This window comes from Wyeomyia smithii, chromosome 1 (assembly GCF_029784165.1).
Source record: "Wyeomyia smithii strain HCP4-BCI-WySm-NY-G18 chromosome 1, ASM2978416v1, whole genome shotgun sequence".
Taxonomy (NCBI): Eukaryota; Metazoa; Arthropoda; class Insecta; order Diptera; family Culicidae; genus Wyeomyia; species Wyeomyia smithii.
Window position 1 is genome coordinate 135020149 of NC_073694.1, and position 19475 is coordinate 135039623.

Below are 19475 nucleotides of genomic sequence, written 5' to 3' on the forward strand. Positions count from 1 at the left end.
CTTTGCGGGTTAGATGAGCCGCCCCTTTTAAGCTTGAAGCAGTATGTGACCTATGCGATCAAATATTTTACGCTATCCTCCGAAACCCTACTTGTAGCAGGAATTTTAGATCATACCAATCTATCATTGACGCTCGGGTCAAACCGTCAAATCCATAAAGTCTTGTGGATATAAAATGTCTCGCCAAAGTAATCGTTTGATGTGCGTAAAAATGATCGAATTTCCGTTTGTTGTGAGTGTTTTTTATTATAACAAGTCTCATTAACTGATAGCATGGGGTATTGAATTGTTGACAGTGTGACAGATGTCAGCGGTTTAAAACAACAAGATATACAACACCGGTGCAGAGAACGAAAAATTGGTCTATATTAGCTGGTTCTATTAAGGTTTCGCTGGTGTAAATCTAGTATAAAGTTGTTTCAAAAATAGACCACCGCTGAAGATGCCCTTAAGGATGCCGTAAAATCGCCAATACGGAGCTTTAGGGCATCTTCAGCGGTGGTCCAAATCGTGGTTTTGTTCTATTTTTTTGGAACAAATTCAAATTCACTGCTGCACCGGTGGTGTAGATTTTGTTTTATACCAGATCTAAATCACAGAACGGAAGGTCATCTGTGATACGAAAACTGCTAAGTGCTCAGTGAATTTTGCAGCGCTCCCTAGGGGTGGAAAGAACGCTTTTTACACGGAAAATAAACAAAATTTATACTACTTTTATCGAAATCAATCAAACACACTGGTATAAATCTGTCGGCGAAAACACTACAGGTTAACCCTGCTAAGCATCTGTAAGAAGGAAAACACATTATTTCTAGGGGCTTGACAACTTTATTTCATGAAAAATATTTCGGTAATGGTTGATATAGATATTAATATCTATCATTTATTTATCACATTAACTTCCCAACCATAGCGTATAGCACATGGTGAAACGGTTTGATCAACAAGTAGGCACGAGTGGGGAAGCGTTTTTTTATTTTGTACGGTTGAAGACGAGGCATCACCAAGCGACAGCAAATAACTTTTTCTACTTGTTAATAGATTCTTACTAACTAAGCAAATGAAAATCGCAAATTCATGTGTTTCAAGTTGTGAATTGCTTCTAAAATGAATGAATATCAGTAGCAAGGTATGTAGCTTTACCGGATTTATAATTTGAATGCATCGAAATAGTATATTGTAAGATGCGATGAATTTTGGTCATCGGTTGTTTTAATAAACAACTTTAGTCTTTGGCATTTTTTTTGCAATATAGCCGGTTGTACTTTTGACATACCGTTTTACTATGTTTCTATACACCAACATCACAACAACGATAATATGACTTCAAAGATTTGATGAGAAAGATTCAAAGATTTGAAGATTCAAAGATTTGATGAGAAAGATTTTGATGTAACTAGAGGAGTGTCTGAAAATGCAACGATAAACACTTAGTAACAATGAATACAATCGAATTTTGCTCGTTGCACTAAATTCGTAGTCCAACTAGTGAAGGACTTTCACGCGTTGGGTTGAGCTATCCAGGTTGCAAGATGACACCGGTTGTTTCTTTTTGTTAGGATTATTAAGAGATTTGCCCAAAACTGAACGCGGTCTAATCCAAACACCGCGCTTGAATCAAAGGCCGCGCTGAGTTGCCAGATGTATGCTGTTTTCATTTGCATCAACCTTCATTGTTAAAGTATCGGGAAAATCTTTGAAGAAATCACTGCTGGAGACAGTGGAGACTAAAAAGGATTACTAATCACCAGAGGAAAATCTATCGCATCATATACTCACTTTGTGGTTTCTGTTTCAAGCATTATGATATCAATTTATGTTAGATTAATCTGTAAACCTGGCACCCCTGCTGTCGCCTTCAGTGTGCTGCCAGAATCGAAGTTTGTTTTGATTTTGGAAAGGGTTGCCAAAGCAGGTAGATTTAATTTTGGCTGTTGTTTAGTGTCCCAAAGAAAATAAAATCGACTCTGCAACCAAGAAGGGCATTTGGTTTCAGAGTTGCGGTTTATAGCGCGGCGAACAAGTTTCAGTGAAACTCACAATACTAATCACCTATTGGGTTACGCAGTGTCTTGCCTCTAGCATTCTTCAAAACAGCTGACTCAGATACTGGCATAGATGATTGTAGAACTGTTCCTTTATTGTTTTTCAGTAATCTACTCCTTTAAACTGTGAAAATAATCAGATTATTAACACGAGTTACATAAAGTGAGAGTCGCATCTTTTGTTTCAAGTCTCTAATTACCATCTCGTTTAGAGTCCTCTTAAAGAATATTCGTATATTACGTAACGTGAAATTTGGCAATTTTCAAAACCCCCATCAACTAAGTAACGCAAATTTGCATGGTGGTCTTATGCAGTGTAACACTTCGCTGGATACCTTTCCTCCACCTCTCCCCTGAGCGCGTTATGTATTATACGAATGTTTCCATATATGAACGAACGCTAGAGGTAAGGCACTATTGATATACAATGGTGATTCGCTTACCAGTTGCTCCTTAGTCGGGGGTTTGTTAGTTGGGCCCTCATCCATCTAAAAAGCACTCTTATGTCAAAATGGAACGACATTCAAATGCATGCAAAAAACCCGAAAAGTGGATTAATGATAAAATAAATTTTTACTACTCGTACCTGAGTTTATTTGTCATTGATTGTTGATGGTTACCTTTGATTACTCGAAAATAATGACATTGATTACTTCGGAGTATTCTCAGGTTACGACGCATTTCGATCCTTTTTTAGTGTTCTGTAAGGTTGTCACTTTCGGTTGTCAGCAAAGATACCAGATTTGTCAGCAAAACGATGATTTGTTTTGAATAGCAGGTATGTGCGGTATTTTTCAATCTCCATCCCGCATAATCAATAACCATAAACGGATGATAATCCATATGGTTTAACGATACCCCATACAGTCGAAACTATATCCCGAACTAGTTGTTAGGCACGTTTTATGGTTATTGATTATGCGGGAAGGTTAACTTCATTTTTTTTCCTATGACTTTCTCAAAATGTGTGCAGATTTTTACTGATTTCTGCCTGCTCGAGCGCATTTTTTCGAATCACGATTAGATTTTTATCAGATTTAAAAAAAAAGACTGCACAATGAAACCGGTACCTCTTACAATCGCATTATTCGTTGCTCTAGAAGCTAACCTGATTTTAATTAACCTCATTCAGCTCATTTTTATTTAAATGGCATGTCGCATGTCACATCAATGAGTAGAAAATCTATATTCTCCAGAATGGACAAGAGTCAATCGGCAAAACATTTAATATAATCTTATAAGAGGATGAAAATAGTTTATAAATTTCATTTTCGAATAAAAATGTGATTCATTTATTATAAATATTCGGAAAATTTGCGTTAAAAAATCCATCTGTGCCATAATTTTCAAAAACTCAAAGTACTTTCTTTAATTGAAAAAAAAAAAAAACTCACGAGCTGCATTTTAAATTTTAACAATTTTCAAAAATAGCCGTCTATGACACATGGTACAATTGTAAATGGAAGAATTGCAACATCAACGTTTTAAAACGCACGATTTTTTGATTGTTGTTCGTGTTTCAAATCAACATTTGTCGATTACGATACCTTCGTTACACTATTGTAATATGACAAACTCCACAAATGTGAATAATTGCGAATTTTACCCAAAACGTTTTTGCATCGAACGTAATAGATTGTATTAAACGGGTTAAACTGTTGAAATAACCGTCAATTCAAAACATCGAATAAATTATGCCACATTATACCACTGGCAAAGCGGCATAAACGTACACGACAAATAAATATTGCCCGAAAGCACAGAAAATTCAATTGTCATTTTTCAGTCCTTTTTGTGTGCACTTTCTGTTCGATCATATACCTGAAGTTGACCTTCCGTTCTGTGTCTAAATCGAAAAAAATTGAAACTGGTATACATTTTGGTCTATTTTTGTCAGTTTTTGGGACAAAACATAGATCGTTCTAAAACCCTTTGTACGCTACCAATAGGTGGGTAAAATGTCATATTTTAATTGAATACCTCATTTTTAGCTATTTTCATATAAGCGTTTTGCGAGTGTTGGGGAATAAACAAAACAAAGATTTTTTATGACAATTCTTGTGAATTTTTGTGGCTTTTCTGAAGCAGAAAATGAACAGGTTTGTCGTTTTCGGCTTCAGGGAAACCGACCAGCAGAAGGGGGAATACTGGAAGACCATAACCGTAGGTTCAACTACTTGGTTTGCAACCATCAGCCACCAGGATGACAAATATGTTGGCTTTTTGTTAGCCGCCTTAATTGTAGTGGGACTAGAGAAGACCTTAAGAGGCCAGAAAAATGTTCCTCGAAGACACTGAACTGACAACGTTCAAAATGCTGGGGTGACATCGCGCATTTCGTTTCGAGCAACTCAAACAAAACTAAATATTCGCTGGAGGGCGTTATGTTTCGTTTTTCGTATTTTCTCGACTTTGCGAGTTAGATGAGCCGCAGGACAAATGACAATGACAGCTCCTTTTAAGCTTGAAGCATAACTGGCAGTATGTGATCTACTCGAAAATAGCGAAAATCGTTCGAATCGAGCTGCGCAATGCCACCCCATGCTTGTTTCAATATCCTCAAAACCCAACCCAAGTTTGAAGAACTGCAAGATTTTGAAAGATTGATGAGACGAAAACGGAAGATGAACATCTACGCGATCAAATATTTTTCGCTATCCTCCGAAGCCCTACTTGTCGCAGATATTTTTTGATCATACCAATCCATCCTGAGAAGTGTCACTGACGCTCGGGTCAAACCATCAAACCCATAAAGTCTTGCGTATAAAGTGTCTTGCCAAAGTAATCGTTTAATGTGCGAAAAGATTATCGAATTTCCGTTTGGTAAACATTGAGTGCTTTTTATTATAACAAGTCTCATTAACTGATAGCATGGGGTTGAATTGTTGACAGTGTGACAGATGTCAGCGGTTTAAAACAACAAGATATACAACACCGGTGCGGAGAACGAAAAGTTGGTCTATATTAGCTGGTTCTATTTAGGTTTCGCTGGTGTAAATCTAGTATAAAGTTGTTTCAAAAATAGACCACCGCTGAAGATGCCCTTAGTATGCCAATATTCAGTATCGATACTGCTGTTGATACCGATAAGCATGATATTTTTCGAGAATATGAACATCCCAAGACGAAAACTGAGCGTCATTTGATATTTAGTATAATTTGGCCTCATATATAAAACATTACTGCATTTTTGAACTATTTTCTTGTGATGTGTTACATTATTTGAACAACTTCAGCGTAGACTGGCTTTTAAAGAATGGTGTTTTAAGTTATTCGTTTACAAATTATTTAAGCAGCCAAGGCCGCCGAATTGCGACCATTCGAAAAAATTTCCAGCAAAACAGGTAATAATTTTCCTATAAAGGTTTAAAATAAATTATTAACAACATTTTATTTAAAATACGTTAAGAACGATAAACAGTTTCGCCAATGAAGTAATCTGAATTGAAAACGCTAAAAGGGTTCTTTTGGTAACTTAAACAATCCTTATAAGTAAGAGTACAGCGTTCATATACCTACCTACTATTCTTTTCAGAAATATAAGCAAAAAAAGGAGCCTCAGCATGCATATTAAACAAGTAATCATTCAGGGCTTTAAAAGCTATCGGGAACAAACAGTTGTTGAACCTTTTGATAAACGCCATAACGTTGTAGTTGGTCGCAATGGATCAGGAAAAAGCAATTTTTTCTATGCGATACAGTTTGTGCTAAGTGATGAGTTCACACATTTACGCCCAGAGCAACGTCAAGCTTTGTTACACGAAGGAACTGGCGCTCGAGCTATGTCAGCCTATGTTGAAATAATATTTGATAATTCGGACAACCGAGTTCCGATCGACAAGGAAGAAATATTCTTGCGTCGAGTGATTGGAGCTAAAAAAGATCAATACTTTTTGAACAAAAAAGTGGTTCCCCGGTCGGAAGTTGTCAACCTATTAGAGTCCGCAGGTTTTTCAAACTCTAATCCATACTATATTGTAAAACAAGGTAAAATTAATCAAATGGCAACTGCTCCAGATTCCCATCGCTTGAAACTGTTGCGTGAGGTAGCTGGAACAAGAGTTTACGATGAGCGAAAGGAAGAATCTATGAATATTTTGAAAGAGACAGAAGGAAAGGTTGAAAAAATTACTGAATTTTTGAGGACTATTGAAGACAGACTAAAGACATTAGAAGAGGAAAAAGAGGAGTTGAAGGAATATCAAAAATGGGACAAAGCTCGCCGTACTCTTGAATACATCATTCATGAAACTGAGCTGAAAGAAAACAAAAAGCTTCTTGATGAGCTGGAATCGCAAAGAAAAAGCTCCGGTGACAAACAAAAGATGTTCACTCAGGAAATCCAAAAGGCGCAAGAGCGAAGCAAGAACATACAAAAACTACTAAAAGATGCCAAGAAGGATGTTTCTACAACTAAAGATGAAAAATCAGTCCTAACAACTGAACATCAACAATTACTTCGAGAGAAAACGAAATTGGATCTGACTATTTCTGATCTTACTGATGAAGTTCAAGGTGACAATAAATCGAAAGAGCGAGCTGAGCAGGAGTTGGAAAGATTGAAAATTACAATTGCAGAAAAAGAAAAAGAATTAGAAGCGGTACGTCCACGCTATGAAGCTATGCGCAGAAAAGAAGAAGAATGTTCGCGAGAGCTTAATTTGAAAGAGCAAAAACGTAAAGAACTTTACGCCAAACAGGGTCGAGGATCTCAATTTTCTTCAAAGGAAGAAAGGGACAAGTGGATTCAAGGAGAACTGAAGTCTCTGAATAAACAAATCAAAGATAAAATTGCTCATCAAAGTAAGTTACAAGAGGATTTGAAGAGAGATGCTACTAAACAAAAAGAGTTGGAAAAAAAGATTGAAGAACATAGCGAAGCCTTTGAGCAGCTGAGAGTGCAAATAGATGAGCATAACAAACATTATTATGAGTTGAAAAAGAAAAAGGATCATTATCAAAGTATACGAAATGACATTTGGAAAAAAGAAACTCAAGTTACTCACACGTTGTCGGGGAACAAAGAAGAACTTGCCAAGGCAGATCAAGCTTTGCGATCAATGGCAGGCAAGCCTATCTTAAATGGACGAGATTCCGTTCGAAAAGTACTTGAAAGTTTTCAACAGCGTGGAGGTCAATATGCTGAAATAGCCAATGCATATTTTGGCCCAGTAATTGAAAATTTCAATTGCGATAAATCTATTTATACCGCTGTTGAGGTCACTGCAGGAAACAGATTATTTCATCATATTGTTGAATCCGACCGTGTAGGAACTCAGATTCTTAAGGAAATGAACAAATTGAAGCTACCGGGAGAGGTTACATTTATGCCCTTGAACCGTTTACAAGTTAGAATACACGACTACCCAGAGGATCCCGATTCGATTCCAATGATATCTAAGTTGAGATATGAAGAACAGTATGATAAAGCATTAAGGTACATATTTGGAAAAACATTGATATGTCGTAATCTAGAACGCGCTACAGAATTGGCCAAAAGCACAGGATTGGACTGCGTGACATTAGAAGGTGATCAAGTGTCGTCTAAAGGCTGTTTGACGGGTGGTTATTTCAATACCTCACGGTCAAGGTTGGAGATGCAGAAAAAACGATCAGAATATCTTCAAATGATCGAGGACCTTGAAAAGGAGTTGAATGGCTTTAAAACTGAATTAAAACAAACAGAATCCAGCATAAATAGTGTCGTGTCAGAAATGCAAAAAACAGAAACGAAACAAGGGAAATCTAAGGATGCGTTTGAGAAAATTCAGGCCGATATACGATTGATGAAAGACGAATTGACAAGAATTGAACGATTTAGAAATCCAAAGGAGCGATCCCTTGCGCAATGCAAGGCGAACCTAGAGGCAATGAACAGTACCAAGGATGGATTGGAGAATGAATTACACCAGGAACTTATGTCCCAGTTATCTGTTCAAGATCAACATGAAGTTGATCAGTTGAATGATGAAATACGCAGATTAAATCAAGAGAATAAAGAAGCGTTTACTTCTCGTATGAGTTTGGAGGTAACAAAAAATAAACTGGAAAATTTGCTAACTAATAATCTCTTCCGCCGCAAAGATGAACTGGTACAAGCGCTGCAAGAAATATCGGTCGAAGACCGTAAACGACAACTTAACAATTGTCGCAACGAATTAACATCAACTGAGAAACGAATCAAAAAAGTGTTAACAGATTTGGATGAAATAGATAAAAAGGTCAGTGAGGCAGTCAAGCAACAAAAAGCATTTCAAAAAGAATTGGAAGTTTGGTTGCAAAAAGAGAAAGAAGCTCAAGAGAAAATGGAAGAAGATTCAAAACGTATGGAGAAATGGGCAGCTAAAGAAAACTTGCTGCATCAAAAAATTGAAGAGTGTACTGAGAAAATCGCTAGTCTTGGTGCGCTTCCACAAGTTGATCCGTCATATCAAAGGATGTCATTAAAACAGTTATTTAAAGAGCTGGAGAAAGCAAACCACCATTTAAAAAAGTATAATCATGTAAACAAGAAAGCCTTGGATCAATTTCTTAGTTTTTCTGAGCAAAAAGAAAAGCTCTATAAAAGAAAGGAAGAACTGGACATTGGAGGAGAAAAGATTCGAGAATTAATGCAAAATTTGGAAATGCGTAAAGTAGAAGCTATACAGTTTACTTTTCGACAGGTCGCTGCTAATTTTACTGAAGTTTTCAAGAAGCTTGTACCTCAGGGTGCAGGCCATTTGATCTTAAGAACTCATAATGATACAGAAGGTAATGATATGGAAAAGGAGGTTGAAACATCGGATGATTTTACCGGCATCGGCATTAGAGTCTCTTTTACCGGTGTGGATGCTGAAATGCGTGAAATGAACCAGTTATCTGGAGGGCAAAAGTCACTGGTTGCCCTAGCATTGATATTTGCAATCCAAAAGTGCGACCCGGCTCCTTTTTATTTGTTTGATGAAATCGATCAAGCTTTGGATGCTCAACACAGAAAAGCGGTTGCAGATATGATCCATGAATTGAGTGACAAAGCCCAGTTCATCACAACTACGTTCAGACCAGAATTATTGGAGAATGCTCACAAATTTTATGGAGTGCGTTTTAGAAACAAAGTGAGCCATGTCGATTGTGTTACAAGAGAAATTGCCAGAGATTTCGTAGAGGACGATACAACTCATGGTTAAATTTGTCTACAAACTGTAGTTTCATAAAAAATGATTAATGACTTCATATACCTAACAATAAGTTCTTTAGAAACTTCATTATAAAACAATTTTAATAACGATCAATAAATTAAGCATTCGTATTAAGAATAACACTATTGTTCAAATTATTTCAAAGATTACCAGAATAAATGCAAGAGGCCTAGCGTAGTTGGTAACATCTCCGCCAACCACGCTGAGGCGAAAAATCTCTGGGATCACGCCTTTCATCGCATGAGGAAGTAAAGCCGTTGTCGCCTGTCCGTTAATAAACGTGTTGTCAATTAGGGTTCTGGTGGAGTCGCTTCCCCGGGCATCAGTGATTGGCACAGCAACAATGGCGAAGCTAGACCGATTATTTTATTATTTTCTGTGGATCCCAGCTACGATGTCCTTGGAACATTATATTAGTGACCTTATATAATTTAACGTATCGGTTTATATACACTACCCGTCATAAGTTTGGAATCGCTTTACTGAGTATTGCAACACCCAGTTTGAATATTGCAACACCTCCCGAAAAGTTTAGCATCACCTGGAATAGGCGGATATCTCGTGTTTTTGACTACAGTCGAATCGCCGTATAGCGATATCGCAAGGGACCGTCGTTATAGAGAAATGTCGCAATAAAACGAATAATTTTTATGAATATGAAGCAGAAGGGACCATTGAGAATGTCGCTATAGAGAGATTCGTCGCTATATAAGTTGTCGTAATAGAGGGATTCAACTGTACCTAGAAAATTGCGGTTTTCAGCAAACTTGTTCAGAAGGTCAAAGGCTACTGTATGGTGGCAAATTCAGTGTGAAATTTTACCGCTACGTGGCGCTTGTGGGCACACAATTTGTGGTATTCCAAACTCAACTAATCTCACGATTCCGACCTGCTAGAGGGTTGCGGTGTTCAGCAAACTTGTTCAGGATGCTCAAGGCTTCTACATAGTAGACAATTTAGTACTGAATCACCTCACTATGCGGCGCTAGGGTACATGTGGCTCTTCGTATTCTAACTTCAACTTATCGTGCGAATTTTACTACCCAGAAATATTTTATAACCTCCACAAATGAAAGCTCTTCTTGAGGATAAACACACACAAGCCTACGTATTGTGTGTGGTGATCAAATTGTCAACATTCAAATTAGTTTCCGTCATGTGTAAACAATAAGTGTAAATGATGTGATTGTTGAGCTAAACTAAATTCGAAACGCTCAAAACTACATGCACACTACCGCTGCGTTGCGGCTGAATTCCGTGAATACCGTCCGCCAATTACAAGCCCTTGACCTCTCGAGTAACTTTGATGAAAATTGCAACTCTCTAAACGGTGGGATTATTGTGCTAAATAGCGTTCGAATCATTCAAAACTTCATGCACACTAGCGCTGCGTTGTGGCTGAATTCCGAACTATACTGTCATCAAATCACAAGTCCTTAACCCCTTGAGCAACTTTACTGAAGACCCCAACTCTCTAGGTTTCCAGAACCAAGAGGTAGAGTTACATTAATCTGCCCATATCAAGTGATGCTAAACTTTTCGGGGTGTTGCAATATTCAAACTGGGTGTTGCAATACTCAGTAAAGCGATTCCAAACTTATGACGGGTAGTGTAGGTTCAGTGTGGCATATTCTTAAATACACCAGCAATAATAAGAGCGAATGTATTGTGATCGTATTAATGTGCATTTATTACTGTTCCATTTTCGTTTATGGATATATAATTAGAGAAGCAATATTGTAATTAACCTCATACATCAAAAGGGATTCGAAGGATCTGCACACCGGGTGCACGTTGTTCGTTTTCTTGATGAAAATTTTCCGAATAGATTTTGTTGTCGATAAAACATTCAAATCAGCAGATTTATAGGATTAGAAGAAACTAATGCCGATGAAATGTGGTAAATGAGACAGGATACTTTAAGATAAAAATACGCTAGATTAATCATCAAGTTCTCCGGCAGCACATGCATCACCATAGCTTTTTCCTGGCTTCTCTTCCGGGTTCAATTTGATCATGTCGTCAATGCGTAAAATCGTAATAGCAGCTTCGGTTGCAAATTTGAGGGATTTTATTTTGGACATAGCTGGTTCTAAGACCCCTGCCTTTTTATTATCCTTGACGATACCTTCAATAAGATCTAATCCAAACCATTTAAGATGGGCATGATCAAGCTTAGTTTGGCTTGAATTATGATAAGCACGCAGTTTGGCAACCAAATCGGTTGCATCTTTTGCGGCATTTACCGCTAATGTTTTGGGAATTATTAGTAATGATTTAGCGAATTCTGCAATAGCTAGTTGTTCACGAGAGCTTAGTGAAGTTGCGAAGTTTTCTAAATATATCGAAAGGGCTGCTTCAACACAGCCTCCCCCTGCAACTACTTTTTTGCCTTCTAGTACTCGTTTCGCTACACATAATGCGTCATGAATAGAGCGCTCCATTTCGTCACAATAGAAGTCATTAGGACCGCGAAGGATAATAGATGCTGCTGTACGCGCTTTTGGACCTCGGATCAATATTAGTTCATCGTCACATATGAACTCTTGTGCTACTTCCGTCGCTTCACCGACATAACTGGCTTCGAAGACCTCTTCACCATCCATGTTGGTCAGTGAAGTTAAAAATGCAGCTCCAGTCGCTTTGGCGATACGCTTCAAATCAGTTTTTTTCACTCGTCTCACTGCCATAGCACCGGCTTCGACAAAATACTTCAAACAAAGATCATCAATTCCCCCACTGCATAAGACCACGTTTACTCCAGTGGCAAGAATTTTTTCGATTTTTTCTTTGGTTATGTCCAACTCGCGCGCTCGGATTCCTTCCAATTTTTCCGGATCGGTTATCAGCACCTATGAGATATTAGCAATAAAGTTATTGTTTATTATATAGCTAAACCGGTAACAATGTTACACCATACCTGCACTCCCATTTTCATTTTCGTTTTCTGTAGAGAAAAATCCAAACATGCTATCTTAGCGTTAGTCAGCTTTTTTGGCATCTGCTGAGAAGCAATAGTGCAATTTAATGCGTATCCTTGTACCAACACGCTTTCGCGTGCCGATTTGCCATGCGCTTTAAGAACATTTACGGCTTTGATTGGATACAGCGGATTGCCTTTTGTGTCAGTAATCTTCACAGCCTGAGCTGCATCAACAACCATAGCGGCAAAATAATCGGCATCTGCACCAATGATTTTTGAACTCATGGATGTTTTAGCTACGTTGATCAGTGTTTCGCGACCCAACTCATCAACAGGAGCGGTCAAATGTTCAGATATATATTTACAGGCTTCTTTGCATGCTAAGCGGTAACCAGCAATGATTGAAGTGGGATGAATTTTTTGTTTTACCAATTCGTCAGCGTTTTTAAGAAGTTCCGCCGCAATGATTACCACTGATGTTGTTCCATCACCAACTTCTTCATCCTGTAACTGGGCTAATTCACAAAGTACTTTCGCGGCAGGATGCTCTACTTCTAACAAACGTAGTATAGTAGCACCATCGTTAGTGACGGTAACATCTCCTATATCATCGACAAGCATTTTATCTAATCCGACTGGTCCAAGCGATGATTTTACAATGTTTGCAATGGATGAAGCTGCCATTACTAAAATTAAGACAAAGTTTTGTAAATAAAATCTGTTTTTATAAAGCAGGTGCAACCCTTGTAACTTAACCTCAAAAATAGAATGAGTCATATACTATGTATGTACTAGTTCAATCTAAATGTTTGTGAAATAAATTTATGATAACTAATAAATGTTTTGTCTTCTAACATGCATTTGTTGAATGCTTTGTTTTAAATTTGGTACCATAATATTTCAATCAAACTGCCATTAGCATGCCATATACTGGCTAGAATCTAATTACCATTTTGAGTTCGGACTGGCGCTCCAGAGGTCCGCGTTCCAGCCAAAGACAGTGCACTCGCAACAGTAGACATAACTAATGTATTTAACGAACTGAAAAACCAAATTTAGACTCGAAACTCGTTTTACAAATGCAATAAAATCAGAGAGTAAAACTGTTCCGGCAACTCGCGTTTTTTCTATGAATTGACGTATGATTAGTGTCAAATAAATTTGCGTTTACGGCAGAGTTGCCAATACAATTTTCGACTTAACTGGAAAAAGGCGGAAGAAAAAACTGGAAAAAAACTGGATTCCAAAAAAAAGGAAAAAAAGCAAAAAATTGATTGTGAGAGTGCTTTTCTGTTATGGTTCAATGACAGCAACTAAAGAGATAACTCTTCGCAAAAAATTACTCATTTTAATCAGAAGTGTTTTGTTTCGGGCTTACATTTTGTTAAAATTATGTACTGAAAAATTTCCTCTAACAGCAGCAAAATTCAAAATTCGCAATCAATCTATCTCAAAATCAAAAAATAGAGCAGCATTTTCTTTCGTTACATCAGTGAAGTTGAACTTTGATTTATTTCTGACTTCGCTATCTTTTGGTATCTAATTCTTCTAACAATTTTTTAACTGCTCCGCAACAGAAAATAAATAGAATTTTTTTTAAATCTATTTGTTTGGTTTCATCTCAACCATGTCATGCAGTCTTTAATTTGACTGTGCTTCGTGCGAGAAGATAGAATACTGAAAATGCTGTTAAGAATTGTTAAAATAATTTATCAATCTACAAAATTAACGTTTTTAAAATATTTCCGAAAATCAAACGGAGCTCAGCGAATAAAAAACTGGATAAAACTGGCAAATATCTGAAAAAACTGGAAGATTTTGGGAATAAACTGTTTGACTGGATCACTTGAAAAAAACTGGAGGAATCCAGTTTAAACTGGAACATTGGCAGCTCTGGTTGACGGTGTTGCTGATATTTGTTTGGTTTTAGCATGCGAAAAAAAAGGAAGGAAATATTTTTGCTTATGTCATCACGCACATTTTGACAATTGCATATGAGAGTTCACGTAGGTGCGAACCCAAGTATAGATGACAGTTCTAAAAGGTATGCTATTCACGTCGATGCATCTTGCATCGATGATTGCATCTTTGTGTTACGCCGATAGCGGGAGTTATGGTGAACTTGTGTATGACGAAGGCATCGTATTACCTGTTTTATTGAATGGGAGAAAGAGGAATATTGTGAAATTTTGTAAACATTAAATTCAAACAATATTAACAAATCGTAGTCAGACACTCTGATAACAAAGTTAAAGGCTGCTTTCACACTGAAAATCAGACAGCCAGGCGAAGTTTTGATTGCCAAAATCCAGAATGCTTGTGTAGTTACTAAAATGAGGCAGAGCTTCACAGGAGGAAGGCCAAAACCCTCAACCGGCAAGGATGCTCCGATAGCAGGAAAATAGTGGTTTCGCATTCAGGAACGGCATCGTAGCTAGGGATTCTATTCTATTCACCCGGCCGTAGGTTAATGTACAGCTCTACTTACGGCTGTACATTAACGTACGGCCGGGCGAATCGGTTCGCGCCGCTTTTCGCGTTTAGCCTGGCAGAGGCCGAATGCGCACGGCCAACACAATACACACTTATATTAAATCACCGAATTCGTCTTTTTTTCACCGACTTTTCAACAGCTGAACGCTCGGTAAAACCACAGACAGACGTCCAAGCAAGATCAACGTTGATCGAAAATTCTGTGTAAATTTTCAAAGAGAATTGCGTTATAAATCACTTGTACACTAGCGCCGCCTGGTGACCTTATCGCTACAATACATTTTTTTTTTCGCTGGTGTACTAGGCTAGCGTCACTGGTAGCGCTATCTGGTTACGAATTGCTACTACAAAAAACTTTACACAAGTTTGGAACTCAGCTTGGACGTCTGTCTGCGGTAAAACGTTCGGTAATTCCAACCACTACCGATCGATCAGTAATCAAATTTTTGTTGCTTTCTGTCATTATTACCGACCTAATTTGTGAAAACGGCAAATGCAATTAGTTGCCAAAACCCAAGAGAAGAGTGGCCAAGATGATACCTCGGTTTGCTCCAGGTTTTTTGCTCCAAACGTGATTGGATGGTTTTGACAGCATGCGTGTGTGATAATATTCAAAAGCGGTTCAGCTTGCCGTGTTGCTAAACAGCTGGTGTTCGACCCAATCATTAAGTAAGTAAAAGTGAAATATTGTGGACACAATTTTGTTTTTGGTCCAGACAAATAAAAGCAAAAAAAAATTGAATGAAGTGCCAAGCGTTTGGTCCTAAAATTTTATCGATTGCCCAGGAATGCAGAACCGTATCGACATATGCGTAAAATCTGAAAACGATATTCCAAATTTGAGAATCTCACGCAACAGTCGAATATGTAGTGAAGGTATTTCTTTTTATTATTGTGTTGTTTATTTAGTTGTTAATGGTAACGTGAAATTAAGCTTTTCTTCATAAACAAGTAATTTTTCCCTTGATTTTGCAACAGGAGTTAAGTGTTTTGCCGAATATTTTTCATTATGCGTGTAAGAAAAACAAGAAAGAAAGTTTGGCAGTGGTAGTATGATGATATAAATACAGACGAAGTTTTGTTGTAGTTTTATATGTTGTTTGTAATCTAATTTCATTGTTGTGTTTTTTTGTTAAATAAAAATCAAAATATCAAATAAATATTTTTTTTCTGGTTGCACTGGATTTTGCGTAAGGCAGACAAAAATTAGAGTGCCTATCCAGCTTTTTACGCACCATAATGGCGGGTGCTATAATGCGCGTTCGTAATTTGTGAACCTCTCTGCTTACGTCAGATTCATGATTTCTGCAGTTTTGGCAACATTAATGTTGCCAGGTTCATTGTTTTCCTTGCGAAATATATGAAAAGTCAAACTGACGTAAGCAGAGTTGTCAAAAGACACATCTCTTTATTTATTTCGTCAATCAGGGTAGACTACATACAGTTTTACTTACATATATGATAAAATTGTTAATTTTGTCTTCTGTTCAAAGTTTTTCTTATTGCTGCCCTGGACATAGTTACGTCAATGTGTACACAATATTGATTATATGTGTTCATCATTTGGTTCATAGGTCTATTAGTTGCATACATTGTTCGTTGAGGAGTCACTTGAAACGCGCGTTCGTAATTTGTGAACCTCTCTGCTTACGTCAGATTCATGATTTCTGCAGTTTTGGCAACATTAATGTTGCCAGGTTCATTGTTTTCCTTGCGAAATATATGAAAAGTCAAACTGACGTAAGCAGAGTTGTCAAAAGACACATCTCTTTATTTATTTCGTCAATCAGGGTAGACTACATACAGTTTTACTTACATATATGATAAAATTGTTAATTTTGTCTTCTGTTCAAAGTTTTTCTTATTGCTGCCCTGGACATAGTTACGTCAATGTGTACATAATATTGATTATATGTGTTCATCATTTGGTTCATAGGTCTATTAGTTGCATACATTGTTCGTTGAGGAGCCACTTGAAACAAACTTCTGGTTCTAAGTATGCATGAGGGTACATAAAAGTTGAAGTTTTCTAGTAGGTTTTCTGATTTCACACGATGAGAGATTATATCGTTGATAAAAGAGACCTTAGCGATTTCTCTTCGTTTTACAAGCGTTTCAATGTTAATTAGCATGCACCGTGATTCATATGATGGGAGGATCAGAGAGCTCCAACCTAGCTTCCTGAGTGCATACAACAAAAACTGTTTTTGAACTGATTCTATTCTTGCTACATGTGTGGGTAGATATGGGCTCCAAACTACACTACAATATTCGAGAACAGATCTTACATACGAAACATAAAGTGTTTTAATGGTATAGGGGTCTTTAAAATTGTAGCTGAACCTTTTGATGAATCCTAACATACTGAAAGCTTTATTGATCATTGTATTATAGTGTTCCACAAATGTTAGTTTTGAGTCAAGTATTACGCCTAGGTCTCTAAACTTATAACTCCTTTGAATCAACTGATTTCCTAAAGTGAAACTGAAATCATGATTAGTGTGTTTTTTCGAGTAGAATATAATGTTGCATTTTTTAATATTAAGATCCAGTAGGCTTTTGGTACATCAATTGAAGAAAACGTTGATTTCATCCTGAAAATGTTGAAGATCTACGCTGTTACGTATCTCCATGTACAATTTCATGTCGTCTGCATAGATGAGTACTTTGGCGCATTTCAATACAAGATTGACATCGTCGACAAACATAATAAATAATGAAGGACCCAAGTGGGAACCCTGTGGAACACCAGAAGTGACTTTAATTGCTGTCCAAGTTTTACCTTTTAAACGAACAAACTACGTTCTATTCGTCAGGTACGATTCGATCCATGTTAGCAGTGTCTCTCTTAATCCCATACGTTTAAGCTTAAAAAGCAACAGCCGAATATCAACTCTCTCGAACGCCTTACTAAAGTCAGTGTATAAAGTTTCAATGAAGTTATTCCTGTCCATTGCCCCTAAAGAAAAGTTCACAAATTCTAATAGGTTTGTAGAGGTAGATCTACCTTTGAAAAACCCGTGTTGGTTATTGGAAATACTATTTTTGACTTGATTGAACATGTTTTGATTTACGATTGCCTCAAACATCTTGGGGATCGACGAGATGATTGCAATTCCTCGATAGTTCTTGATATCTGACCGCTTACCAGACTTAAATATTGGGATCAAAAATGATTCTTTCCAGGCTAGTGGAAAAACGCCTGACTTAAGAGACAGGTTGAAAAGCCAAAAAAGGGGTTTAACAAATGAAGTTGCAAATGTTTTAAGTAATGATGGCGGTATCTGATCGGGACCCGGTCCTTTATTGGCAACAAGGCCTTCAAGCGACATTAGGATTTCTTGAACAGTAATATTGTCAACTGATACGTCATTTTCTTGTTCTTTTAGGAAGGAAAAATAGTTTATGTCTGGAGTATCCTTTGATGTTTTATAATTGTTTTGAAAAAATCGCGCTAACTGGTTACAAATATCACCACTATTAGTTCCATCAAAGTCTTTGCATGCGGGATGGATAATTAGAAGTTTTCATTTTTTCATTCGCGAAGCTAAAAAACGCTTTCGGATCGGATTTAATGTTGGCTTCTGCTTTTGCATTAAAACTCTCATATGCTAAGGATATTTCTACGTCAAGTGCTCTGCGAATTTCTATATAATTATTTAAGTTCTGAGAACTTTTGTCTTTCTTATAAGCTTCATGTACCTTTTGTTTTCTGTTTTTGAGATTTCTAATTTCTCGTGTGTACCATACCGGATATTTATAGTTTGCCTCCATCCTTTTCTTTCTCTTGGGCACGAGTTCATTGATAATTGAATGAAGGCTGTTACTAAATATACCGACAGCTTTGTTGTTGTCTTTTTCATTTTTCAGTAAATTTTGCCAGTTTACATCGTTTAGTCTCCTATCAAATTCTTGATAATTAAGGTTTTGAAAATTGTGAACAAGCTCATAGTCGGTATCGCCAGGGCGCTGTCTATGAGAGTCAGTGAACAGTGAATACTCGATGGCAGTATGACATGTTTCGTTTCTCCATAATGGATCTACGGCGGCATCAATACAAAAGTCTTCAGTGCAGTTGGTGAATAAAAGATCCAAATAGCAGTTAAGTTGGTTACGAACATGGTTGATTTGATAAAGTCCAAGTTCGCTGATTTTATCGAAAATAAAGTGTAGTGTATCATTTTCACCTAAGACAGGCTGCAGAAGATATTTGTTATCGACATCCTGAGTAAAATCAATGGTGTTTTGATTAAAATCACCATAAATATGAATTTTAGTTTCGGGTTTAAACAATCAATAATAAATTGTGCTGTTTCGAATAACTTTTCATACGAAGCTTTTTTGCCATGTCGGGAGGAAAGTAAACGGAAACAAAGAGATGTTTTTCATTTTTCATTAAAACTTTTACCCAAACGTCTTCAAATTCACCGTGTTTATCAGTAGGAAGTAGCTCTGATGGTAAAGTAGCATTAACAGCAATAAGTACTCCACCACCAGATTCTTTTACTGTTAGTTTCAAATCGCGATCACTTCGAAAAACATTAAACCTACTACCAAAGACTTCTTCACTTTTGATATCTTCTTTCCAGTTTGTTTCAGTAGCTAGAATGACATCATGATGACAGCCATTCACTTTTTTGAAGATTTGCTGCAATTTACTTGCACCTCTCATTCGATTAAAATTTTAACATACACTACTGTTTCACTAACACTAATTACCTCTCCTTGCGAGGATGTCGTCAATTCTGTATTTATGTTGTCCTCCAAGGGGTCCGTCAGTGTCTGGCAAAACACGAATGCATACATGTACACGCAAACGAGAGGCTCCGGGGT

General features: G+C 37.2%; 2 protein-coding genes and 1 long non-coding RNA gene across 3 annotated transcripts; 1 reads left to right on the forward strand and 2 right to left on the reverse strand.

Annotated features, from left to right (window-relative positions):
* The first annotated feature begins 5138 nt into the window (after positions 1 to 5138).
* On the forward strand, positions 5139 to 9346 carry LOC129733980 (structural maintenance of chromosomes protein 3). Its single transcript, XM_055695637.1, has 3 exons — positions 5139 to 5389; positions 5455 to 5515; positions 5581 to 9346. The coding sequence occupies exon 3, from the start codon at positions 5609 to 5611 to the stop codon at positions 9212 to 9214; it is 3606 nt and encodes a 1201-aa protein (XP_055551612.1). The 5' UTR covers positions 5139 to 5389; positions 5455 to 5515; positions 5581 to 5608; the 3' UTR covers positions 9215 to 9346.
* Positions 9347 to 9399: 53 nt separating this feature from the next.
* On the reverse strand, positions 9400 to 10240 carry LOC129733981 (uncharacterized). Its single transcript, XR_008729751.1, has 3 exons — positions 9968 to 10240; positions 9684 to 9767; positions 9400 to 9615 (listed from the first exon to the last, which is right to left on the reverse strand). It is a non-coding gene; the product is annotated as an uncharacterized LOC129733981 (long non-coding RNA).
* A 650-nt stretch (positions 10241 to 10890) lies between these two features.
* On the reverse strand, positions 10891 to 13294 carry LOC129717689 (T-complex protein 1 subunit alpha). Its single transcript, XM_055667783.1, has 3 exons — positions 13099 to 13294; positions 12147 to 12835; positions 10891 to 12078 (listed from the first exon to the last, which is right to left on the reverse strand). The coding sequence occupies exons 1-3, from the start codon at positions 13169 to 13171 to the stop codon at positions 11167 to 11169; spliced, it is 1674 nt and encodes a 557-aa protein (XP_055523758.1). The 5' UTR covers positions 13172 to 13294; the 3' UTR covers positions 10891 to 11166.
* Between the last annotated feature and the right edge of the window lie 6181 nt (positions 13295 to 19475).